The sequence below is a fragment of the Oncorhynchus keta genome, unplaced genomic scaffold (assembly GCF_023373465.1).
Source record: "Oncorhynchus keta strain PuntledgeMale-10-30-2019 unplaced genomic scaffold, Oket_V2 Un_scaffold_3531_pilon_pilon, whole genome shotgun sequence".
In the NCBI taxonomy this organism is placed as follows: Eukaryota; Metazoa; Chordata; class Actinopteri; order Salmoniformes; family Salmonidae; genus Oncorhynchus; species Oncorhynchus keta.
The window spans coordinates 1,248,678-1,271,636 of record NW_026290920.1 but is presented as its reverse complement, the minus strand read 5'-3'; the positions used below and the strand labels follow the sequence as shown (position 1 = coordinate 1,271,636).

The window sequence follows — 22,959 nt, the reverse complement described above, 5'->3', positions numbered from 1 at the left end:
AAACTTAAGAGGAGTAATGTAATATATTTCCTTATTGGGCAGTGCTCACATTATACCATTTTAACATTATCATGCCAACCCAACCTGTACTGTTTTTATTTAACCGGGTAAGTTGACTGAGAACACATTCTCATTTACAGCAACGACCTGGGTAATAGTTACAGGGGAGAGAAGTGGAGATGAATGAGCCAATTGGAAGCTGGGGATGATTAGGTGGTCATGATGGTATGAGGGTCAGATTGGGAATTTAGCCAGGACACCAGGGTTAACACCCCTACTCTTATAATAAATGCCATGGGATCTTTTAGTGACCACAGAGAGTCAGGACACCCGTTTAACGTCCCATCCGAAAGACTGCACCCTACACAGGGCAATGTCCCCAATCACTGCCCTGGGGCATTGGGATATTTTTAATGATTTTTTTTAGACCAGAGAAAAAGAGTACCTCCTACTGGCCCTCTTACACCACTTCGTCGCATCTGGTCTCCCATCCAGGGACCACCCAGGACCAACCCTGCTTAGCTTCAGAAGCAAGCCAGCAGTGGGATGCTGGGTGGTATGCTACTGTGCTAGGTCCAATCATTTAGTTTCACACTGTCCTTTCCAGAAGAGTTCCAGCAACTATTGTGTTAGCGTAACCAGGCCAGTGCAGTACATCTCGGCTCACTGTAAAGGGTACTTGTGGTTCTTGCCAGGGCACGGCTATATGGTTCTCACTTAGTCAATCCTCAAAGCTTTGTGGTTGTCTTACCCAGGCTGATATCAGAGGCCTTGGCCAGGGGTGTGGAGGGCTCGTAGGGTCCCAGGCCGTACTGTTCTCTCAGCCTGTTGCCTTGCTCCATGGTCAGGATGACAGAACTGCGGCTGTACCACTGCCTCTCTACAGCTGTAGTCTGGCCCTCCCTCTCTACAGCTGTAGTCTGGCCCTCCCTCTCTACAGCTGTAGTCTGGCCCTCCCTCTCTACAGCTGTAGTCTGGCCCTCCCTCTCTACAGCTGTAGTCTGGCCCTCCCTCTCTACAGCTGTAGTCTGGCCCTGCTTCTCCACACTGTAGAACAAGTCCTCGCCCTCCTTCTTGTAGCCCTTCACTCGACCTGGGGAGACAAGGCAAAGCCAGAGAAGGGTTGATAAGCAGTCAAATTTGCATCATATCAGCTACATGGAGAAAAACAACAGTCAATTGAAGAGAGACTACAGTACACTGATATTAACATTCCACTGAAGATCCATTACATTTGTGGAGAGTCAGGATCACCAATGTGCCGGAGCTTCTTTTCCATTTAAAGACAGAATTGGCAAAAGGGCCAACCACATGAAGGGAAATGAGTTTCCAGTGACAGCCTGACCTCTTCTCAGCCATGGGTCTGTGTTGAGACTCGAATGGTCTTATTTTTCTATCCTCCACTCCAACCCCATTCTCTCTTCTCCTGTCCTCTCCTGTCCTGCGTCCAGATTCTCCACGCATGTTTTCACACTCCCCGTCATGCGTTTAACCATGGGAGAAACTTCCCCCAGTTAATGCTTACACCAAACCAATCATATGCTTTTAAATCCATGTCAGGGATTGTTCAAGTGCAAACAATCTGTCCTCTCTTTTCCCCTTCTCATGCCGCTTTCAAAAGAACTGGGAACTCTCTGACTTCCAACTTTATTGCTTTCAAAACTACTGGGAACGAGGGAAAAAAACGAGCTTGACTGGGAAAAATCTATTTGAACGGTCATTCCAACTCAGGTCCCTTTCTAGAGCTCCGACTTTCCGACCTGAAGATCACTGACGTCATGATTTGACCTCATATTTTTCAGAGTTCCCAGTTGTTTTGAACGCAGAATCACCTGTGCTGAAGTACTCGTCCTCCAGCAGTGCCGTGACCTCAGTGTCCAGGGGGATGGGGTCGCACAGCAGGATGTCCTTGCCCGTGACCTCGCACTCATAGCTGTCATCGAAGAGCAGCCGGTAACGCCTCTCGCCCAGGTCCTTGGTGATGCGGCCTGAGTAGAAGTAGCCGTTGCTGGACCACTTGGCCACCACGCGAAGCCCCACGAAGCTGCTCCCAGCTGGGCTGCTTTCATCTTGGGAAATGGTGGTGAGGAGAGACGTGGAGGAGTGGCTGGGGACCACTGGGCTGTCTGGGATGTGCGGGGTGGGACACAGGCGGGTGTAGGGCTCATCCTCGGAGGACGACAGTGGTTGGCCGCGGGCATTGGCACGAGGGACCCCGGCACCCCTGAGAGAGTCAATAGGACAAAGAGCACCATCAACATTTTGAACATTAAAGACATATGTTTAGAAACATTATGTAAAGAATAGATCAGCGTTACTCCTCCAGTGGAACAGACCAGTCATGTTCTATATACTGCACACACAGTGCTTTAAAGTTTGGGCTCTTTTTAGTCAATAAGAAACATACATGTTAGACAGGGACAGCTGTGTTTCATTGAGATGATTAGTGAAGACAGGAAAAGGAGACAGCTGTGTTGCATTGAGATGATTAGTGAAGACAGGAAAAGGAGACAGCTGTGTTGCATTGAGATGATTAGTGAAGACAGGAAAAGGAGACAGCTGTGTTGCATTGAGATGATTAGTGAAGACAGGAAAAGGAGACAGCTGTGTTGCATTGAGATGATTAGTGAAGACAGGAAAAGGAGACAGCTGTGTTGCATTGAGATGATTAGTGAAGACAGGAAAAGGAAAGCTGTGTTGCATTGAGATGATTAGTGAAGACAGGAAAAGGAGACTGTGTTGCATTGAGATGATTAGTGAAGACAGGAAAAGGAGACAGCTGTGTTGCATTGAGATGATTAGTGAAGACAGGAAAAGGAGACAGCTGTGTTGCATTGAGATGATTAGTGAAGACAGGAAAAGGAGACAGCTGTGTTGCATTGAGATGATTAGTGAAGACAGGAAAAGGAGACAGCTGTGTTGCATTGAGATGATTAGTGAAGACAGGAAAAGGAGACAGCTGTGTTGCATTGAGATGATTAGTGAAGACAGGAAAAGGAGACAGCTGTGTTGCATTGAGATGATTAGTGAAGACAGGAAAAGGAGACAGCTGTGTTGCATTGAGATGATTAGTGAAGACAGGAAAAGGAGACAGCTGTGTTGCATTGAGATGATTAGTGAAGACAGGAAAAGGAGACAGCTGTGTTGCATTGAGATGATTAGTGAAGACAGGAAAAGGAGACAGCTGTGTTGCATTGAGATGATTAGTGAAGACAGGAAAAGGAGACAGCTGTGTTGCATTGAGATGATTAGTGAAGACAGGAAAAGGAGACAGCTGTGTTGCATTGAGATGATTAGTGAAGACAGGAAAAGGAGACAGCTGTGTTGCATTGAGATGATTAGTGAAGACAGGAAAAGGATAATGTCAGCAGGGACCCTGTGGGATTGGAGAGACAAATACCTGGGCTACTGCAGCTCTCTAGAAACAGCAGGATGGAGGATCCTTGTTCTAAAGCTAGGAACCCAAAATGTTCAATTTCTGTACTCAATTCTAAGGTTTCATTAAACTATCTCAGTGTCTCATCTCAGGTTGACTTGTTTTCAAAATGGAAGCCGAAAGGTTGGGAAAAATGTACACGCACCCACACATGTTTTAGAATGCTGAATGATGTCGGGAAGCAACCAACTCCCATGCGTCCATGCGTTGCACACCGGTTGAATCGCGTTGCATTACTATTTTGGGAAAGCACAATTGGCTACATACGTGCTGGCGTGGATGTAGTTGTGTTTGTTCATGCACCTAATGTCTGCTTTTGATGATGTCACTAGGTGTTTCTGAAACTCTGACCCACTACAGCTCCAGTTGCGTCCCTAGACAGGGCTCACCTGGACAGGGGTGAGCGGGACGGAGGTCTGCCCCTCCTGGCTCTTCCGCGGGGCGTCAATGGGGTGAAGGCCCGTGACCCATGGAGTCCTAGAACTCTCTCTCTCATGAACTCTGACCCTGCCGTTTGACCCCTGTGGCCCCTCTGCTGTGGCCCACTCCCCCTCCTGGGGCTGCAGACAGAGAGGAGAGGGACAGGGAAGGATGAATCATCCCATAAAAGCTGAACTAAGGTCAGTTTTATATTTTTCCTTATGATGGTTGAGGTTAGGGTTGTGGAGGGTTAGCTGATCCTAGATCTATGCCCAGGCCAAGTTCTACCAAGAGAAGGACGGTCAGTACAGCAGAAATGGGGCAGCTGATGGATACCCCTATTGTGACCATATGGGTTGGTCCATCTAGGGGAGCAGTTGTGGACAGGGCCTTAGAATAACTTATCTGGGTGTTGGGTTGGGGGGTTGTGGCAGAGGGGTAGTTAGACAGTGGACAAAGTCAAAAGACTGACATATGCATGCATACCTGTCAACAGGTAAGAGTGGTTAAAAGCATAGACATAGAATGTCACTTCTAGTAATTCTATTTCTATGGTTAAGAGGGTACTTAGATACTGAACCCTTGTTTAGTATAGGAATTATTTTGTTTCTCTAATGTTTGTTGTTGACAGGTGTGAAAATGTGCGTGCAAAGACAACAGAGATTAAGACTAAGAAATAAGCACAAATAGTGTTAGAGCATGTATATAGATCATGTTACAGAAGACTAGACTGAGGGCCACTCATTACAAGAAGGCAGAAGGAAGTCACTAGACGGAAAAGGTCAATTCAGATCAGGAAATTAACTGCATGCATCATAAAAATACAAAAAATACAATCCAATTCAAACCCATGTCCATTACAGTACCTGGCAGACTTGGCCCCTCGGCTGGGCGGCATGATAAACTCGGGGCCCCTCTGGGCAGGACCCGTGACTATGCTGGTGCCCCCGGAGCTGTGCTGCAGGCTGGAAGCTTTGGAGGACAGAGAGCTGACATCACCCAGGTCACCAGAGGTCATGGAGCTGCCGGTGCGACACGGAGAGATGTCGCTTTCCAACACATGGCTGTCCACCACCGGCTCCTCCGACTCCTGAGGAAGAGAAAGAACACACACACACACACACACACACGTGCGCACACACACACACGCACACGCACACACGCGCGCACACACGCGCGTAATCAATGTCAAAAAGAAAGAGTTGAAAGGTCTATGAGCTAAATGGCTTGGTCCCCACCTCAGTGACCTTACAGTCCACCTCTCTCCCGTCCTCGTAGTACACGTCTGTGATGATGCGTGTGACCGTAGTCCGCACTTCCTGAATGGTCCGCACGTGTCTGCGATGGGCGGGACCAGCAGCTGCCCTCGAAGGTGGGGTCTCTGGCTCGTCCTGTCACACAGAAGGGGGTGGAGTTAACCCTTGACCCTCAGAATGCGTTCTTCGCTTACACTCATCAGGGGCTGTATGTATCAAGTATCTCAGAGCAGAAGTGTTTATCTAGGATCAGTTGTGTCTCAGAGATCATAATGAATAAGATTACATGGGCAGGTTGGACCAGATCCTAGATCAGCACCCCTGAGACGTTTGATACATTCAGCCCTTGATCTGCTACAAAGTCACTCCAGTTTTATATTCTGTCAGAGATAAAATCATAATATACAATAAGCAATTGTCAATTTATGAATTTAATTTCAAACAGGATGCCAATCTTGATCTGCTAACCGTTAAGGAAGAGGGGCTAGCAGAAGGGACAATGGTTGTTTCTGTTATTTGGACATGTTATTATTGTTCCATTTTGACATTGTAAGAAGGACAGGAGGTGTGAGGTAACTAAGGACCCTTACGCTGGCTGCTGGAGACCTGGGGCCAGCCGCTTCAAAACTGGTCTGCTGAAACGCCACTCTCTGACAAATCTAGAGTCAGAGAGGAGGAAGTAAAAGGACACATGAGACAAGCAAGGTTGGATGAAGAGAGTGTAAGAAAGAGGGAGGGGGGGGCGACAAAACAGCAGGACATGAGAAAGGCAAGGTGGATGAAGGGAGTGAGAGAGAAACAACAAAACAGGAGAACATGAGACAAGCAAGATTGATGAAAAGAAAGAGAGAGAACAAGGGGGGGAAATGTTGGTTAGGCTAGAAGAATAACGGACAGGAATCTCATCACTTTCTATCCCCTTGCAATATGATCAACCATATCCTTGTAGCTAACCCAGTGGCTCTTACCTTACTGGGTGAACTGGGAGAGATGGTGTTGTCAAAGCTTGTCTGCTGGGACACGGCCCTCTGTCTGATGGCAGCGGCTCTGGTGGGGGTGGATGGCTCCGGGGGCCCACACGGCTCTCTATCCCCAGCTGCGGTGCCTTTTTGTGGCGTTTTCACTGCTGGACGGCCTGGGGTGGATGGTTCAGCAGGAGGCTCTTTCTCTCTGAGCCCCAATGGCAACGTATGCTTCACTTCCTGGCGGGGGCTGGAGAGGGGCTCGGATTGGCTGTTGGGGAGGCTGATGCATTCCAGGGAGAGAGAGGGGATGGAGGGTCTTTGGGAGCTTTTCTGCTGTGAGGGTGAGCTGAACAGTTCCCCTCTGTGAAAGGTGAGAGAGACATTTCATATGTCAATGGCACAATCAACCACTTTCATTGTGTGGTGAGCGTTCAAGAGCCAAAATGGCTGCCGTGCATCACCCAGAGGGGTGCTACACATGGATGGGGTGAGTCCCTACACTGTAAAGCACTTTCAGAACTAATAGAAATACATGTATGCACATATAAATATACCGTGCCTTCAGAAAGTATTCATATCCCTTAAATTATTCCACATGTTGTTGTGTTACAGCCGGAAATAAAAATGGATTAAATACATTTGTTTTCTCACCCATCTACACACAATACCCCATAATGACAAAGCGAAAACATATTTTTTGAAACTTTTGAAAATTAAATACAGACATCTCTCATTTTACATAAGTACTCACACCCCTGAGTCAATACTTTGAAGAAGCACCGTTGGAAGTGATTACATCTGAGAGTCTTTCTGGGTAAATCTCTAAGAGCTTTCCACACCTGGATTGTGCAACATTTGCCTATTATTATTTTCATAATTCTTCAAGCTCCGTCAAATTGGTTGTTGATCATTGCTAGACAACCATTTTCAGGTCTTGCCGTAGATTTAAGTCAAAACTGTAACTCAGCCACTCAGGAACATTCACTGTCTTCTTGGTAAGCAACTCTAGTGTAGATTTGGCCTTGTATTTTAGGTTATTGTCCTGCTAAAAGGTGAATTCATCTCCCAGTGTCTGGTGGAAAGCAGACTGAACCAGGTTTTCCTCTAGGGTTTTCCCTGTGCTTAGCGTCATTACATTTACTTTTTATCCTGAAACTCCCCAGTCCTGAAGCATACCCATAACAGCCAGCACTATGACTGAAATAGAGTGGTACTCAGTAATGTGTTGTGTTGGATTTGCCCCAAACATATAACTTTGTATTCAGGACAAAATGTGAATTGCTTTGCCATATTTTTAGCAGTATTACTTTAGTACCTTGTTGCAAACAGGATGCATGTTTTGGAATATTTGAATTCTGTACAGGCTTCCTTCTTTTCACTCTGTCATTTAGGTTAGTATTGTGGAGTAGCTACAATGTTGTTGATCCATCCTCAGTTTTCTATCACAGCCATGAAACTAACTGTTTTAAAAGTCACCATTGGCTCCCCATGGTGAAATCCCTGAGCAGTTTCCTTCCTCTCCGGAAACTGAGTTAGGAAGGACAGCTATATCTTTGTAGTGACTGGGTGTAATTAATAACTTCACCAGGCTCAAAGGGATATTCAATGTCTGCTTTTTTCTCTCTTTTTTTTTTTTTTACCTCCCTGGTGGTTGAATCTGTCTGAAATGTTATGCTCAACTGAGGGACCTTACAGACAATTGTATGAGTGGGGTACAGAGATGAGGTAGTCATTAAAAATGATGTTCACCACTATTATTGCACACAGAGTGAGTCCATGCAACTTATTATGTGACTTGTTCAGCACATTTTTACTCCTGAACTTATTTAGGCTTTCCATGACAAAGGGGTTGAATACTTATTGACTCAAGACATTCAGCTTTTCATTTTTAATGACATTATGGGGTATTGCGTGTAGGCTGGTGACAAAAAAAGATACATTTAATTAATTTTAAATTAAAGCTGTAACACAACATAATGTGGAGAAAGTCAAGGGGTTTGAATACTTTCTGAAGGCAATGTATATAAACTTACAGAACGGCTGATATCATCCTTTGCCAAATGTTAATAAAGGTTTCAATATTGCCTCTGTAGTCCTGTAATGGTAGGACCGAGAAGCAGGTCCAACTAGGGCTGTGGTGTGTTGTGTGGACATCTTGAAAAAGACCTTGTTATAACACCTCGACAGGACAAAACCAAACAGAGACTCCATCTCTCTAAGGGGCATGAATGGTACCCAAAATAGCAGAGAAGTAGGTCTCTCTCACACGCACGCACACACACACACTCAACCTACTTCCTGAATTCTAAAGATATACCAGGACAGGTAGAGAGGGCTGTCAAGGTCAAATGGACACAAGATTGGAGCAGACAATTAATGTCCCTTGTTTATCTCAATCGGACATACCGTGAAACTCTAATTAATAGCATGGGTGTTTATTTGCTTAAAATCACTCAACACAACAGGCATTTAGAGACAGGTGACTATTTGAGCTAAACAACTATTTCCTTAATAATGCACACAGCTTTTGCTCACTTGCATAGTTAATTCACTTCTAGCATTTTAATAAATGTTCTTCATTTTCTGCACTAATGTGTTATCATTTACACACCGTCACATTTCTGTCTTAGTATGCCTCAATTTTGAGAAAAATTTTTTTTTATAATTATTCTCCTATTTGACTGTGCAATTTTGGCAGTTCTTACTTTCACCACTAGTGTGGGATCAGCCGACTTCTAGGGTTCTGTACTCCAGGAGTTGACTGTTTTTGTGTTTGCCAGTTAGCTAGCAGTTCTCAGCTGTTAGCAGCCAACGGCTAGCAGTTTCTTACTGCTGATAAAAACAGATGACTGACGTAACTTTTTCTAGTCATTACTGAATTATTCAATGTAACAAATCAAACATGAAACCTTGTAAATAAGTCATCGTAACCTTGTAAACAATTCATTTAGACCCAGCGTTTATTTGAAACAGGCGTATATTTGAAACAGGCGTATATTTGAAACAGGCGTATATTTGCTGAAATGTGTGCCACTGCCCGGCTTTTAAAATGGACAAGCTACTATTTGAGACTAGGTTTAATTGAAGTTTTACAGGACTTTAAAACAGAAGGGATACTCTGAGGCCACAATAGACATTAGGCTTGTGTTCTCATTTCAGCCAGCAGGGAGAGCTATTATACTGGGAATCAACTGACTATACTTCAGGTTGGCACCAAATGCTCAGAGACAAACCTTAGTTTTTGAAGGCGTGCTGAAAAGAACTATCCTTCTCATGCATCCGAAGAGATCAGTCTGAAACTGGGAGGTAGCCTACAATCCAAATTTGTCCACTAAGAAACGCTTGTTTTAAGGTTTGCATTGCGCAACATTTTTAAAATGTTGTGCCACACTGACCTGATGAACACAACCCATGTCAGAGGCCATACGCGTTGTTTACCTGACAGGGGTTCCAGGGTCACTGGGATGGGCCTCGGCCTGGTCCTCCATCACCTGTCTGTGGGCCTCCCTCACCCTGCTGAACACAGAGGGGCTGGGCAGGGGGCTGGGGACAGGGACACTGGTCATACAACAAGCCAATAGAATGTCATGAAATTGCCTTGCAATGCAGTATTCTCCATTTCCTTGGGGAAGAACGGAAATGTGTCTTTATACTAGAACCAAACCCCCTGAGACACACACGCGGAGACACCCTGAGCAGTCCCTTACTAGAAGGCAAAACGGCAGGAGTCGGCATCTAGGATACGGACACCAGCAACCCCCCAGCGAATTCAAAACTACTTTCATAACCCGAGTGTCAACTCAACTGTGCATGGTAAAAGGATGAGCACTCACCACTCACCCAGAGACGGCGCTCCTAGTGGCTGGAGACTAATGCAGGAAAACTTAAATCAGTTCCACCAAATTTCTATCAACATGTTAAATGTGCAACCAGAGGGGGAAAATAATTCTAGATCACCTGTACTCCATACACAGAGGCATGTACCAAGCTCTCCATTTGGTAAATCTGACCACAACTTTTATCCTCCCGATTCCTGCTTACAAGCAAACATTAAAGCAGGTAACACCAGTGACTCTGTCTATAAAAAAGTGGTCAGATGAAGCAGATGCTAAACTACAGGACTGTTTTTCTCAGACTGGAACATGTTCCGGGATTCTTCCAATGGCATTGAGGAGCACACCACATCAGTCACTGGCTTTATCAATAAGTGCATTGAGGATGTCGTCTCCAGTGACTGTACATACATACCCCAACCAGAAGCCATGGATTAAAGGCAACATTCGCACTGAGCTAAAGGGTAGAGCTGCCGCTTTCAAGGTGCGGGACTCTAACCCGGAAGCTTACAAGAAACCCTGCTATGCCCTACAACAAACCATCAAACAGGCAAAGCGTCAATACAGGGCTAAGATTGAATCATACTACACCGGCTCCGACAATCGTCTTATATGGCAGGGCTTGCAAACTATTACAGACTACAAAGGGAAGCACAGCTGCGAGCTGCCCAGTGACACAAGCCTACCAGACAAGCTAAATCACTTCTATGCTCGCTTCAAGGCATGCAACACTGAGGCCATGCATGAGAGCATCAGCTGTTCCGGACGACTGTGTGATCACGCTCTCCGTAGCCGACATGAGTAAGACCTTTAAACAGGTCAACATACACAAGACTGCGGGGCCAGATGGTTTACCAGGACATGTGCTCATGGCATGTGCTGATCAACTGGCAGGTGTCTTCACTAACATTTTCAACATGTCCCTGATTAAGTCTGTAATACAAACATGTTTCAAGCAGACCACTATAGTCCCTGAGCCCAAGATCACAAAGGCAACCTGCCTAAACGACTACAGACCCGTAGCACTCACGTCCGTAGCCACAAAGTGCTTTGAAAGGTTGGTAATGACTCACACCAACACCATTATCCCAGAAACTTTAGACCCACTCCAATTTGCATACCGCCCAAACAGATCCACAGATGATTTGTACATAAGAGCGTCTCTAAATTGCACTCTATTGCACTCCACACTGCCCTTTCCCACCTGGACAAAAGGAACACTTATGTGAGAATGCTATTCATTGACTACAGCTCAGCATTCAACACCATAGTACCCTAAAAGCTCATCACTAGGCTAAGGATCCTGGGACGAAACACCTCCCTCTGCAACTGGATCCTGGACTTCCTGACGGGACACCCCCAGGTGGTGAGGGTAGGTAGCAACACATCTGCCACGCTGATCCTCAACACTGGAGTTCCACAGGGGTGCGTGCTCAGTCCCCTCCTGTACTACCTGTTCACCCACGACTGCATGGCCAGGCACGACTCCAACACCATCATTAAGTTTGCACAACAGCAACAACACAACAGTGAACACCGACAAGATAGCCTATAGGGAGGTCAGATACTTATTTTCCACCATGATTTGCAAATTAATGAATTAAAAATCATACAATGTGATTTTCTGGATTTTTTTTCTCAATTTGTCTGTCATAGTTGAAGTGTACCTATAATGAAAATTACAGGCCTCTCATCTTTTTAAGTGGGAGAACTTGCACAATTGGTGGCTGACTGAATACTTTTTTGCCCCACTGTATATATTCATGTACCTACTACCTCAATTGGGCCGACCAACCAGTGCTCCTGCACATTGGCTAACCGGGCTATCTGCATTGTGTCCCGCCACCCACCAACCCGTTTTACACTACTGCTACTCTCTGTTCATCATATATGCATAGTCACTTTAACCATATGGACATACTACCTCAATCAGCCTGACTAACCGGTGTCTGTATGTAGCCTCGCTACTTTTATGGCCTCGCTACTGTATATAACCTGTCTTTTTACTATTGTTTTAATGTTGTTTTATTTATTTACCTACCTATTGTTCACCTAACACCTTTTTGCACTATTGGTTAAAGCCTGTAAGTAAGCATTTCACTGTAACACCTGTTGTATTCGACGCACGTGACAAACTTTGGTTTGATTTGATACAAACCATGGAAACCAAATGACCTGACAAAGTCAGGTAATACATGTATACGTAAATACATTTAAATATATGCAAATACATGCAAATGTCAGCCATGATCATTCACTGACGGTTGTAACATACTGTATTAAGCATCTTTGTATATATACACATTATTCTCAACAGTGCTCTTATTTGGGGTACAGAGTTGTGAACAAAAAGGCATCCCAGCATGAAAAAAGTATGAAAATGTATGCACACACACTACTGTAAGTGGCTCTGGATAAGAGTGTCTGCTAAATGACTAAAATGTAAACAAAATAATATTAAATGAAGCTGAATCGTGATAATGAGATGTAAAAATCCATTTGGGACACAGTCAAATCCCAGGCAGGGGAAAAAGCCTGAAATCGGGCTGCCTTGCATAGAAACCAAAGCGGGTTACCTGGTTACAGCCTTGACAACGGTGGTAACCTTGGAGACAGAGCCTTCCTCGTCTGATTGCGGTGGCTCTGGGAGGAAAAGAAAAGTGTTTAATTTGGTGTTTTGGGGGGTTGAACAAAATAAATAAACAAACTGAGACGTCTATTCTTGCAGTAAAGGTGTGAGAGTCAGCAGATGTCACATTTCTATACATCAATGGATACACTTCAGTAGTCATATGAAACCCTTTTAATTCCATGTACACAGTTGTTGGATATTGGTTAATGCTGTTTGCATTTTCTATGGACCACCGTACCATCTGAAAGATAGTCCCTTGTCCCTCCATGGTATCAACACACAGATTCACAAGAAAATAACATACAGATGTCTTGAACATCCACAGGCAAACAAATAGGTCACATACATGGTCATATCACATTTATAAGCAGGCATTGGAATATAAACAGCTATAATTCCTATTCCATTGGTAATTACATGGTAACCCAGCAGGCCTTAATGAGGAATGCTATTTATCTTGTCTTTTGTAGATTCTAAACAGGCCAAACACTTAGGTAATGACACCATAATGTCTTTGTATTGTGGATCTTTATTTGATTGTCATGTTTCCCCACAGCTCCCTATGCTGGGATCTCCACTGGGCCAGTACTGACTGGCAATTTAGAATTACACCCACCTGTGTGGTCTTGTTGTGACATTGATTGCCATTGCCTTGCACGCTGAAGGGCTCATACCCAAAACGTTTGTGCGGCAATACAAATGTCAATTTAAGTTTATTTACCGGAGTGCTGTCCTATTTCTGTTCTTTGAATGTGGTAATAACACATTAATAATCGGCCTATAACAGCTCTTACTCTGCAGGCTGAAGTGTTCTGAGCTGCTCTCCTCCACAGGGGTCACCAGCTTCATCCGCAAACTCAGTTTCCCATCAGCCCCGTCGGCCGTGTCCTCGCCACTCTCCCCTGCCGTGATTTCACTGGTCGCCATCACCGTCTCCGTGGAAACATCACCCACCGCCGCGGACTTCTCAGAGAAGGAAGTCATGTCTGAGGAAAACAAAAAGAGCCGACGACCACCACAATGTAATCTGGCTCAGATTAGAGCCTCTCTGGGGGATCCTACTAGCGAACCATGATATTGGAATGATGAGGTGAGGTGACTGGGAGAACAACTGTTTGTGTAAAGGGGGTGGGTGCGACAAAGAGAGAGTATGTGTGTGTGTGTGTGTACCTGAGTGGGTGAATCGGAGAGAGAGGGTGAGTGTGTGTTGATGTATGAGGGCGAGTGAGTGTGTGTGTGTGTGGGATAGAGAGTGAGTGTGAAGTGATGTGTGAGACTATATAGGTTGGTGGTTAGAATACTTTGCTTCAGTTCACATGGTAAAGCTGGCTATGGAGAGAGCCAGTTGATAGTATTTCTTGAGGGGGAGGAACCCACCAATCGGAGTGCTGTGTCTTGGTGTCTGCTTCAACTGGCTGATCAGAGGGGGAGTGGCACTCACACGAGGGCCAATCAGCTCGCCTTCTTTGGGGAGAGTGAAGTGGAATGGAATCTCTGCAGAGGACAAATATTAATACAAACAAAAACCATTACGATCTCTGAACAGACTGAAATGACGACAGGCTTATATAGCCCTGGCAGCCCAATGGATTTACTGCAGGGACAAAACACTTTGAATTCAATAGAGTTGGCTGAATCTTTTATCACCGCCTTCCCTTCATGGCCACTGATCTGAAGGGACTAGGACACATGAAAGCAACTAGATGAAAATCTATCAAATCTTTCAGCTATCAGTGGTCAGCAAGCAAGCACATGGGGGGGTCTACTTATTTATTGAATCACTTCAAAAGCTGTTAAATCAATAAGAAAAAAATACACATTTGCGATCTACCCCACCCCATACATACCCCTAGTGTTCCCCACCACCCCATCCTAAACATACCCCTGGTGTTCCCCACCACCCCATCCTAAACATACCCCTGGTGTTCCCCACCACCCCATCCTAAACATACCCCTGGTGTTCCCCACCACCCCATCCTAAACATACCCCTGATGTTCCCCACCACCCCATCCTAAACATACCCCTGGTGTTCCCCACCACCCCTTCCATGCCTTCCTCCTGGATACTAAAATCAAATCTAGAGTCGGCTTTCTATTCCGCAACAAAGCCTCCTTCACTCACGCCGCCAAACTTACCCTAGTAAAACTGACTATCCTACCGATCCGACTTCGGCGATGTCATCTACAAAATAGCTTCCAATACTCTACTCAGCAAACTGGATACAGTTTATCACAGTGCCATCCGTTTTGTTACTAAAGCACCTTATACCACCCACCACTGCGACTTGTATGCTCTAGTCGGCTGGCCCTCGCTACATATTCATCGCCAGACCCACTGGCTCCAGGTCATCTACAAGTCTATGCTATGTAAAGCTCCGGCTTATCTCAGTTCACTGGTCACGATGGCAACACCCACCCGTAGCACGCGCTCCAGCAGGTGTATCTCACTGATCATCCATAAAGCCAACACCTCATTTGGCCGCATTTCGTTCCAGTTCTCTGCTGCCTGTGACTGGAACGAATTGCAAAAATCACTTAAGTTGGAGACTTATCTCCCTCACCAACTTCAAACATCTGCTATCTGAGCAGCTAACCGATCGCTGCACATAGTCTATCGGTAAATAGCCCACCCAATTTACCTACCTCATCCCCATACTGTTTATATTTTTTTACTTTTCTTCTCTTTTGCACACCTGTATCTCTACCTGTACATTTATCACTCCAGTGTTAATCTGCAAAAATGGTAATTATTCGCCTACCTCCTCATGCCTTTTGCACACAATGTATATAGACTTTTTTTCCTTCTGTGTTATTGACTTGTTAATTGTTTACTCCATGTGTAACTCTGTGTTGTCTGTTCACACTGCCCAGGTCGCAGTTGTAAATGAGAACTTGTTCTCAACTAGCCTACCTGGTTAAATAAAGGTGAAATAAATAAAAAATAAATAAATTAAAACATACCCCTGGTGTTCCCCCCCACCCCATCCCAAACATACCCCGGGTGTTCCCACCCCACCCCATCCCAAACATACCCCTGGTGTTCCCCCCCCCACCCCATCCCAAACATACCCCTGGTGTTCCCACCCCACCCCATCCCAAACATACCCCTGGTGTTCCCACCCCACCCCATCCCAAACATACCCCTGGTGTTCCCACCCCATACCCCTGGTGTTCCACCCCATCCCAAACATACCCCTGGTGTTCCCACCCCACCCCATCCCAAACATACCCCTGGTGTTCCACCTCATCCCAAACATACCCCTGGTGTTCCCACCCCATCCCAAACATACCCCTGGTGTTCCACCCCATCCCAAACATACCCCTGGTGTTCCCACCCCACCCCATCCCAAACATACCCCTGGTGTTCCCACCCCACCCCATCCCAAAACATACCCCTGGTGTTCCCCCATCCCAAACCCCCTGGTGTTCCCACCCCATCCCAAACATACCCCTGGTGTTCCACCCCATCCCAAACATACCCCTGGTGTTCCCACCCCACCCCATCCCAAACATACCCCTGGTGTTCCACCCCATCCCAAACATACCCCTGGTGTTCCCACCCCACCCCATCCCAAACATCCCAAACATACCCCTGGTGTTCCACCTCATCCCAAACATACCCCTGGTGTTCCCACCCCACCCCATCCCAAACATACCCCTGGTGTTCCACCTCATCCCAAACATACCCCTGGTGTTCCCACCCCACCCCATCCCAAACATACCCCTGGTGTTCCCACCCCATCCCAAACATACCCCTGGTGTTCCCACCCCACCCCATCCCAAACATACCCCTGGTGTTCCCACCCCACCCCATCCCAAACATACCCCTGGTGTTCCCACCCCATCCCAAACATACCCCTGGTGTTCCACCTCATCCCAAACATACCCCTGGTGTTCCCCCCCATCCCCCATCAGACATACTCCTCGCGCCCCCCCACCCCCCCATCCCAAACATACCCCTGGTGTTCCCCCCCCCCACCCCATCCCAAACATACCCCTGGTGTTCCCCCCCACCCCATCCCAAACATACCCCTGGTGTTCCCCCCCACCCCATCCCAAACATACCCCTGGTGTTCCCACCCCATCCCAAACATACCCCTGGTGTTCCACCTCATCCCAAACATCCCCCCCCACATACCCAACATACCTGGTGTTCCCCCCATCCCCCCCCATCCCAAACATACCCTCGCGCCCCCCCCACCCCCATCCCAAACATACCCCTGGTTTCCCACCCCACCCCATCCTAAACATACCCCTGGTGTTCCCACCCCATCCCAAACATACCCCGGGTGTTCCCACCCCATCCCAAACATACCCCTGGTGTTCCCACCCCATCCCAAACATACCCCTGGTGTTCCCACCCCATCCCAAACATACCCCTGGTGTTCCACCCCATCCCAAACATACCCCTGGTGTTCCCACCCCATCCCAAACATACCCCCACCTCATCCCAAACATACCCCTGGTGTTCCCACCCCATCCCAAACATACCCCTGGTGTTCCACCTTCCCAAACATACCCCTGGTATCCCCCATCAGACATACTCTTCGCGCCCCCATCCCAAACATACCCCTGGTGTTCCCACCCCATCCCAAACATACCCCTGGTGTTCCACCTCATCCCAAACATCCCCCCCCCCACCCCATCCCCATCAGACATACCCCTGGCGCCCCCATCCCAAATATACCCCTGGTGTTCCCCCCCCCCATCCCATCCCAAACATACCCCTGATGGGCCCCCAACCCAAACATACCCCTGGTGACCCACCCCATCCCCCAACCTCGGTCTACACACAATATATTGGACAAAAACAAACTTCTATCTACTTCATGGATTCTTAATAGTCTTTCATCGTTTCCTTGTGTCCTCGCGCCTCAAAACACATTGGAGGTGAGGGAAGAAGGTCTGAGGTTCCTCCCCTCTGATCTTTTCCTACAATGTGTTTTGAGAAGGAAAGAAAGGAGGACACAAGGAATCAAGGAAATGCTATTGAGTCACCTGATATCTCCACAGGCATCTAGGCCTCTCACCTCCAGAGCTGTCACTGAGGCTCTTGTCTCGGAGCCCCTCTGCTTCCCTAGACCCTTCCTTATCAGCCTGGGTGAGTCCGATTGGTACCAGCTGGGTGTCCTTTAGCTGTGACCCTGTGCCATTGGACGACACTGACCCCCGCCGGCTTGCCACTGGCTGAGACGTGGCCATGTTAGACGGCGACTTCACTTCCTTCTCCAGTAGCTGGGAGCCCTTCTCACTCTCCTCCAGCACAATGATGCTGCTGCAGCTCTCCTCCTCTCCTACTCCTCCCTCGCTCCTGGAGTGCGAGACAGCGAACTTCCCTATTTTTTCCTCCTCTTCTTCCTCCATGGGCTCTGGAGAAAGCACCTGGCTCTGAGAGAGAGACAGATAGAGGCCTGAGCCCTCAGGCCCCAACGTGCTGTCGTGCTGCTTCTCTCCCCCCTCCTCCATCCCTTCTTCATCTGCTTTGTTTTTCTCCTTTGGGCTGTTGGTAGCAGTGCCTCCACGCTCCTGCGATAAAGACTGTATGGATTTAGACGGGTCCCTGTTTTTCTGTGAGCTCGTCGGGCTTCCCCCTCCTCCTGCTTCTCCTATGTCTCTCCTTCCTCCTCCATCTCTTCTGGAGTCTACACAAACACCTGGACTCGGAGAGAGAGCCTTCACTGATCCCACGTGAGACATCTGTGGGAAAACAGACTGGGATTGAGACTGAGACAGGGAGGCTAAACTACAGGCAGCGCTATTCGAGGAAGAAGGCGTCTCCTGCACACAGCTGCTAGGGGTGAATAAGTCTATGGTTTCAAGCTTCTGTTGGGAGGAAGGAGAGGGGGAAGAGGCCTTGGCATCCTGCTTCTGAGAACTCTCTGTTTTGGTCACATTGATACCATCGTCGCCTATATTCATGTTGCGTACATTCAAGGTTGTCTGTTTGTGCGTGTCAGACTTCTGTGAAGTGTTACATTCCTCTCTCCTGGTACTTTCCCCACTAGTCTTCAGTAAGTCAGGCACCTGAGGAACTTTAGGCAAAATAGCAGGTGTTTTTGGGTCAGAGGGGACCCCGTTACTTTCCCTCTTCTGGCTGTTACGTGAAATCACAGAGTCACTGGTGTCTATCCGTAGGCGTCCGTCCAGACCTTCTTCTATCTGTGTAGCCTGACTGTCCTCCTCGACATCCTTCCCCCCAGCCTGCATGGAAGCCTGCTGGGCCAGACTACAGCTCTGAGTATTCACAGACAGCTCCAGTTGGAAAGAATCAGTCACAGAGTGTTCTCGGTCAGTTGTTGTGGGTGCTTTGGACTGGGCGGGTGCAGCGGCCATCTTGGGTGAGCTTGAATCCAGTGCTGTGGGTTGGGATGATGATGTCACTTTCCTGCTGTGCGTCTCTTGTGGAGCTATGCTACTGCTTCCAGCCTCTTGGCTCTGGGTTGGGACAAATACATCCTTTGGAAAGGGAAAAAGAAGAAACTAAATTGGTGTTTTATGAACCTATAGGACTTAACCTGATTGAATAATGAGATTCTTGATCATCATAATAAAGCAACATAATCCATAATAAGGGAAGAATAAAGAGAGATAAGGGTAGATCCCTGGTCTCCATTTATGTGGTACCATGTGGCTCAGTTGGTAGAGCACGGCACTTGCAACGCCAGGGTTGTGGGTTCAATTGCCACGAGGGGACTAGTAGGAGAAAATAATAGTAGGAAAATGTATGCACTCAATACTGTGAGTCACTCTGGACAAGTGTGTCTGCTAAACCACTAAAATTTCAATAAAAAAAATATATAGATATAGTTACATTCAAAGGTGAAAGTTGTGTACAGAAAAATGTAAAGACTTCATTCTTGCCTAATACTTTCTAAAAGTATATAATCATACTATTTAGAGCAAACTGTTTAGTAAAAACATACGCCGTAAGCAACATACTGTGTGTCAGACTTTGAGGAAACATGTACTTATGACATGTGGTTGTTCCACCTTCATCTTAAGATGAATCCACTAACTGTATGTCACTCTGGACAAGAGCGTCTGCTAAATGACTAAAATGTCAAAAAAATAATACTAGGCTCATCCATACTGAGAAGACGTCATCTAATGCACAATTTGGTTGTTCCCCACCATGCTTTCATTTTGGTACAGCCCAAACCCTTACATGATTATCAGCTGTTGTCAAACACACATTGGTCTGAGTTCCTACTACATGAAAAGCCATGCGTATGACATCCAGGCATTTAAAGCAAACTACATTTTCGAAATGACTCATACTATAAAACATGATATTTTTCACATTCCCAAACAGCCTACTATTTAATACGCAAAAACGGATAACCGGACACGGCCATTGAGTTCAGTGCTAACTGAATCTATTTTTCCCCCACTATCTGGTCAATGGATTAAAGATACGTACATGAGAGAACTCAGGCTGGGTAGGCAGAGAGAGGGTCCTCTCCAACACAAAACCTGGGGAATTCTGGGATACTGGGGTGGATGCCGAGGGGTGTGACTTAGGAGCTGGGTCCATGTCCATTGGCTCCTCCTCCTTACCATCCGATTGGGCCTCCGGAGGCATAGAAGTGTCCATTGGTTCGTCGGCACCTGCGGGGTTACCAGAAGTCTATCACTGAGTTCTATTTTTCAGAATAGAAACTAAAACAACTGACATGTCAACTGGATAAAATAAAGTTTAGTTACCCAGGTCATTTTCTTGTCCTGTCGGTGAATTGGGGACGATGAAAGGTGTTTGGCTCAAGTTTTCCTGGGTGGGTGCTACAAACTCAGAGTTTCTATAGGAAGGGAAGGCAAAGATGAATGCAACAATCATTCTTCCTCTGATGAGGACAAAAAAATAATCGCTGGCTATGTTCAGTAGGGACAAAAAAATTGAAATGGTAAATACTACCTCAACTTGACCAATTGGAACACAGCTTTTCCTATTGTCCTACTGAACACAACCCAGGGCAAACAACAGGGCAACTACTCCAGGGATGCAAACTCGTGATGGGCCCAAAAGGTGACACTTTTTATTTGCACTGAAAACATGCAAAAAAATCTGTCAGGGGGAAAGGCAGGTTTTAACTAATTAAAAACAACAAATAATATGATCTACATGATCAGTATAAATATTGCACTTGGGAAAAAATATTCTTCAAGTAGAAATATAATTCCCGTTCGTTTCATTTTATTTTTGCTCTATTATAGTGGCCAATATATACATCAATCAAGTGATCAAGTGCACAAGGTTACGTGTGCAAAAATAACTTTCACTGAGTAAAAAAATATATATAATCCTCCTCACTCACACACGTGTTACTGTCAAGTTCAACACAACAAAAACAATATCTTTGGGCTACACTGAATTACATTGTACACTTTCTGCCTGTGGACATCTGTTCTACAATGTGCCAGGAAAAGTGAGAGGGAAAAATTAACCACATATTGTAGAGGGGAAACATTAGTTAACATTTCACACAGATTTCCAGGGTCCAGTAAGCAACTAACGCGTTATAATTTGAGGAACGGCAAGGAGTCGAATATCAGTTGATACTATAGCGAATTGGTTAGGTTACTAATGTTAGCTAGCTAACGTTAGCTGTCTGACTTTATTAGCAAGCTCATTTTCACACCATAAACTCAATTGCTTGATCAGATAAGTTGACTAATGTTGCTCAATATTTCTCTGGCTAGTGTTGGTAAAGTAGGGGTAGAGCTTTAAAACACAGACGTGCATTATGGGTAACGTAGTAAGTTAACTTTCGGTTTTGAATGCAATTGTGTGTGACGGGGATGTAGCCGGACTGTTTTGCTCCGTTTGCCCACTATTTTATTTTGTCATTCGGACTACCTCAAATGATGTACACGTTTTAATAAAAGCTAATTACTTCAGTGGAATTCCAGGCTAACACGTCATTAGCAGAGGATAAGATCCCCAAATGTGAGAATTACCCCAGAGCATCCATACATTGCTCTGGCCTTGGAGCTAGACTACGGTCTGGAGGAGGCAAGAAAGGTAACACTAGCTAACAGATAATTCGATCCAGCTAGCAAGATACATAACAATACTAATACTTATTCCACCACACTCTCTCCCTCACCTCAAACTTTCCAAATGCCAGTTGTTTTCCGGTTACAGCTCATGAAATACGCTTCATCACCTTCTCACCCAGTCTCCGTGGTCAGGCTTCTCGCCTAACGTACCTCTCTTCTTTCTCGTTCAGGGGCGCGCTGCTGTAACTGGCGCGCTGCCTTTCCAGAGCGCGCGCTGATGCTGTAACTAGTAAATTGTTTGTCTCCTCTTTCTTCAGTCGCGTGCTGCGCTGCATTCTATTGTTATGTAAACGATCTGCTGAGCCTTGGATACAGACAGTATTGCTCCAAACGCGCATCACTCGATCGTTACAGCCAGTAGTGATCCAACCCCCCCCCAAACGTTTCTCATCTGATCTACACGAATCATGTAGGTCACCTATTTTGGCTTCAAAACGGCGAATTTCACCGAAAGGTGACTAGTTTGCATCCCTGCAACTCAGTGGGAGTGTGCAGTATAGTGTTGAGGCGAGAGAGGTCTTACTGGGAGAGGCTCTCCTGCACCAGGGTGCCCTGCCCAGAGAGGTGCAGCAGACGCAGGGTGTGGGCAGGGGTCAGGGTGGGCACGCCTTGGTTCTCTGCCTCTGACATTGTGCTGTCCACCCCTGTGCCTACAGAGAGAGAGGGAACTCCATTATCATCTGTTAATTTTGTGATCAATTGTTCATGTCAACTGTTGATAACTGTTGTGACTGCTCGCCTTCAAATTGTTTTGTGAACAACAGACAACACTTGTTTTAACCTCTTCCAACAAGAGCTGCCCAAACTGGAGAAGTGCTGTAAGCCCTGGCAGTATATGTCTATAACACAGACAGATAGTTTGGATGGGTGGATAGATGGACGACCCACCTGTCTTGTCAGTGTCGAAGAGGTCCTCCTGAGAGGACAGCAGCTCAGAGTCGTCCCCTTTGGGATCTTGGTCCTCGCTGGCCTGCAGGCCCTGGGAGTGGAGCAAAGCCTGGACACTCAGTTCCCGGCCGGCACGACCCAGGGGCTCTGACGAGCTGCTAGAGCTCACCTCCGACCTGGGGCAAGAACCAGACACTTTATTTAACTAATGCACAATTCCAAATCAACGCTTAGACCTTTTATTTACTTCTGGAGATCTGAGAGAAGTTGATGTGTAAAGCAATATGGTGAACATTCCACCTAGCCTATTGGGCAAGTTCGACTCATTACCATATTGCTTACATCTATCAAATCTTCCCAGAGCTCCACAGGTGCATAAGATATTGTCTAGAGTCGATTTGGGATTGAGCAACAGAACTAGCATGTGTTAATCTTTGAGGTATGGATCGATCATTTTGGGGCCGAATCCTAG

General features: G+C 46.4%; 1 protein-coding gene across 11 annotated transcripts in view; it reads right to left on the bottom strand.

Moving 5' to 3' along the window:
- Positions 1-22,959, bottom strand: part of LOC118375567 (TP53-binding protein 1) — a 44,049-nt gene that overhangs the window by 10,819 nt on the left and 10,271 nt on the right. For 8 of the 11 annotated variants that reach the window (XR_008131922.1, XM_052515944.1, XM_052515947.1 and 5 more), the window contains exons 8-23: positions 22,488-22,663; positions 22,123-22,249; positions 20,247-20,338; positions 19,963-20,150; positions 17,573-18,998; positions 13,920-14,036; positions 13,337-13,528; positions 12,487-12,553; positions 9,516-9,620; positions 6,081-6,438; positions 5,703-5,771; positions 5,095-5,247; positions 4,723-4,946; positions 3,826-3,996; positions 1,833-2,224; positions 752-1,093 (exon numbers count right to left, since the gene is read on the bottom strand). Coding sequence is in view for 10 of the 11 variants with exons in the window: in XM_052515944.1 (XP_052371904.1) it covers positions 752-1,093; positions 1,833-2,224; positions 3,826-3,996; positions 4,723-4,946; positions 5,095-5,247; positions 5,703-5,771; positions 6,081-6,438; positions 9,516-9,620; positions 12,487-12,553; positions 13,337-13,528; positions 13,920-14,036; positions 17,573-18,998; positions 19,963-20,150; positions 20,247-20,338; positions 22,123-22,249; positions 22,488-22,663 (4,199 nt within the window). In the remaining variant the exon portion in view is untranslated. Of the gene's footprint in view, positions 1-751; positions 1,094-1,832; positions 2,225-3,825; positions 3,997-4,722; positions 4,947-5,094; positions 5,248-5,702; positions 5,772-6,080; positions 6,439-9,515; positions 9,621-12,486; positions 12,554-13,336; positions 13,529-13,919; positions 14,037-17,572; positions 18,999-19,962; positions 20,151-20,246; positions 20,339-21,646; positions 21,752-22,122; positions 22,250-22,487; positions 22,664-22,959 lie in introns of those variants that run through there. The other 3 variants (XM_052515948.1, XM_052515941.1, XM_052515950.1) reach the window with 3 other exon arrangements.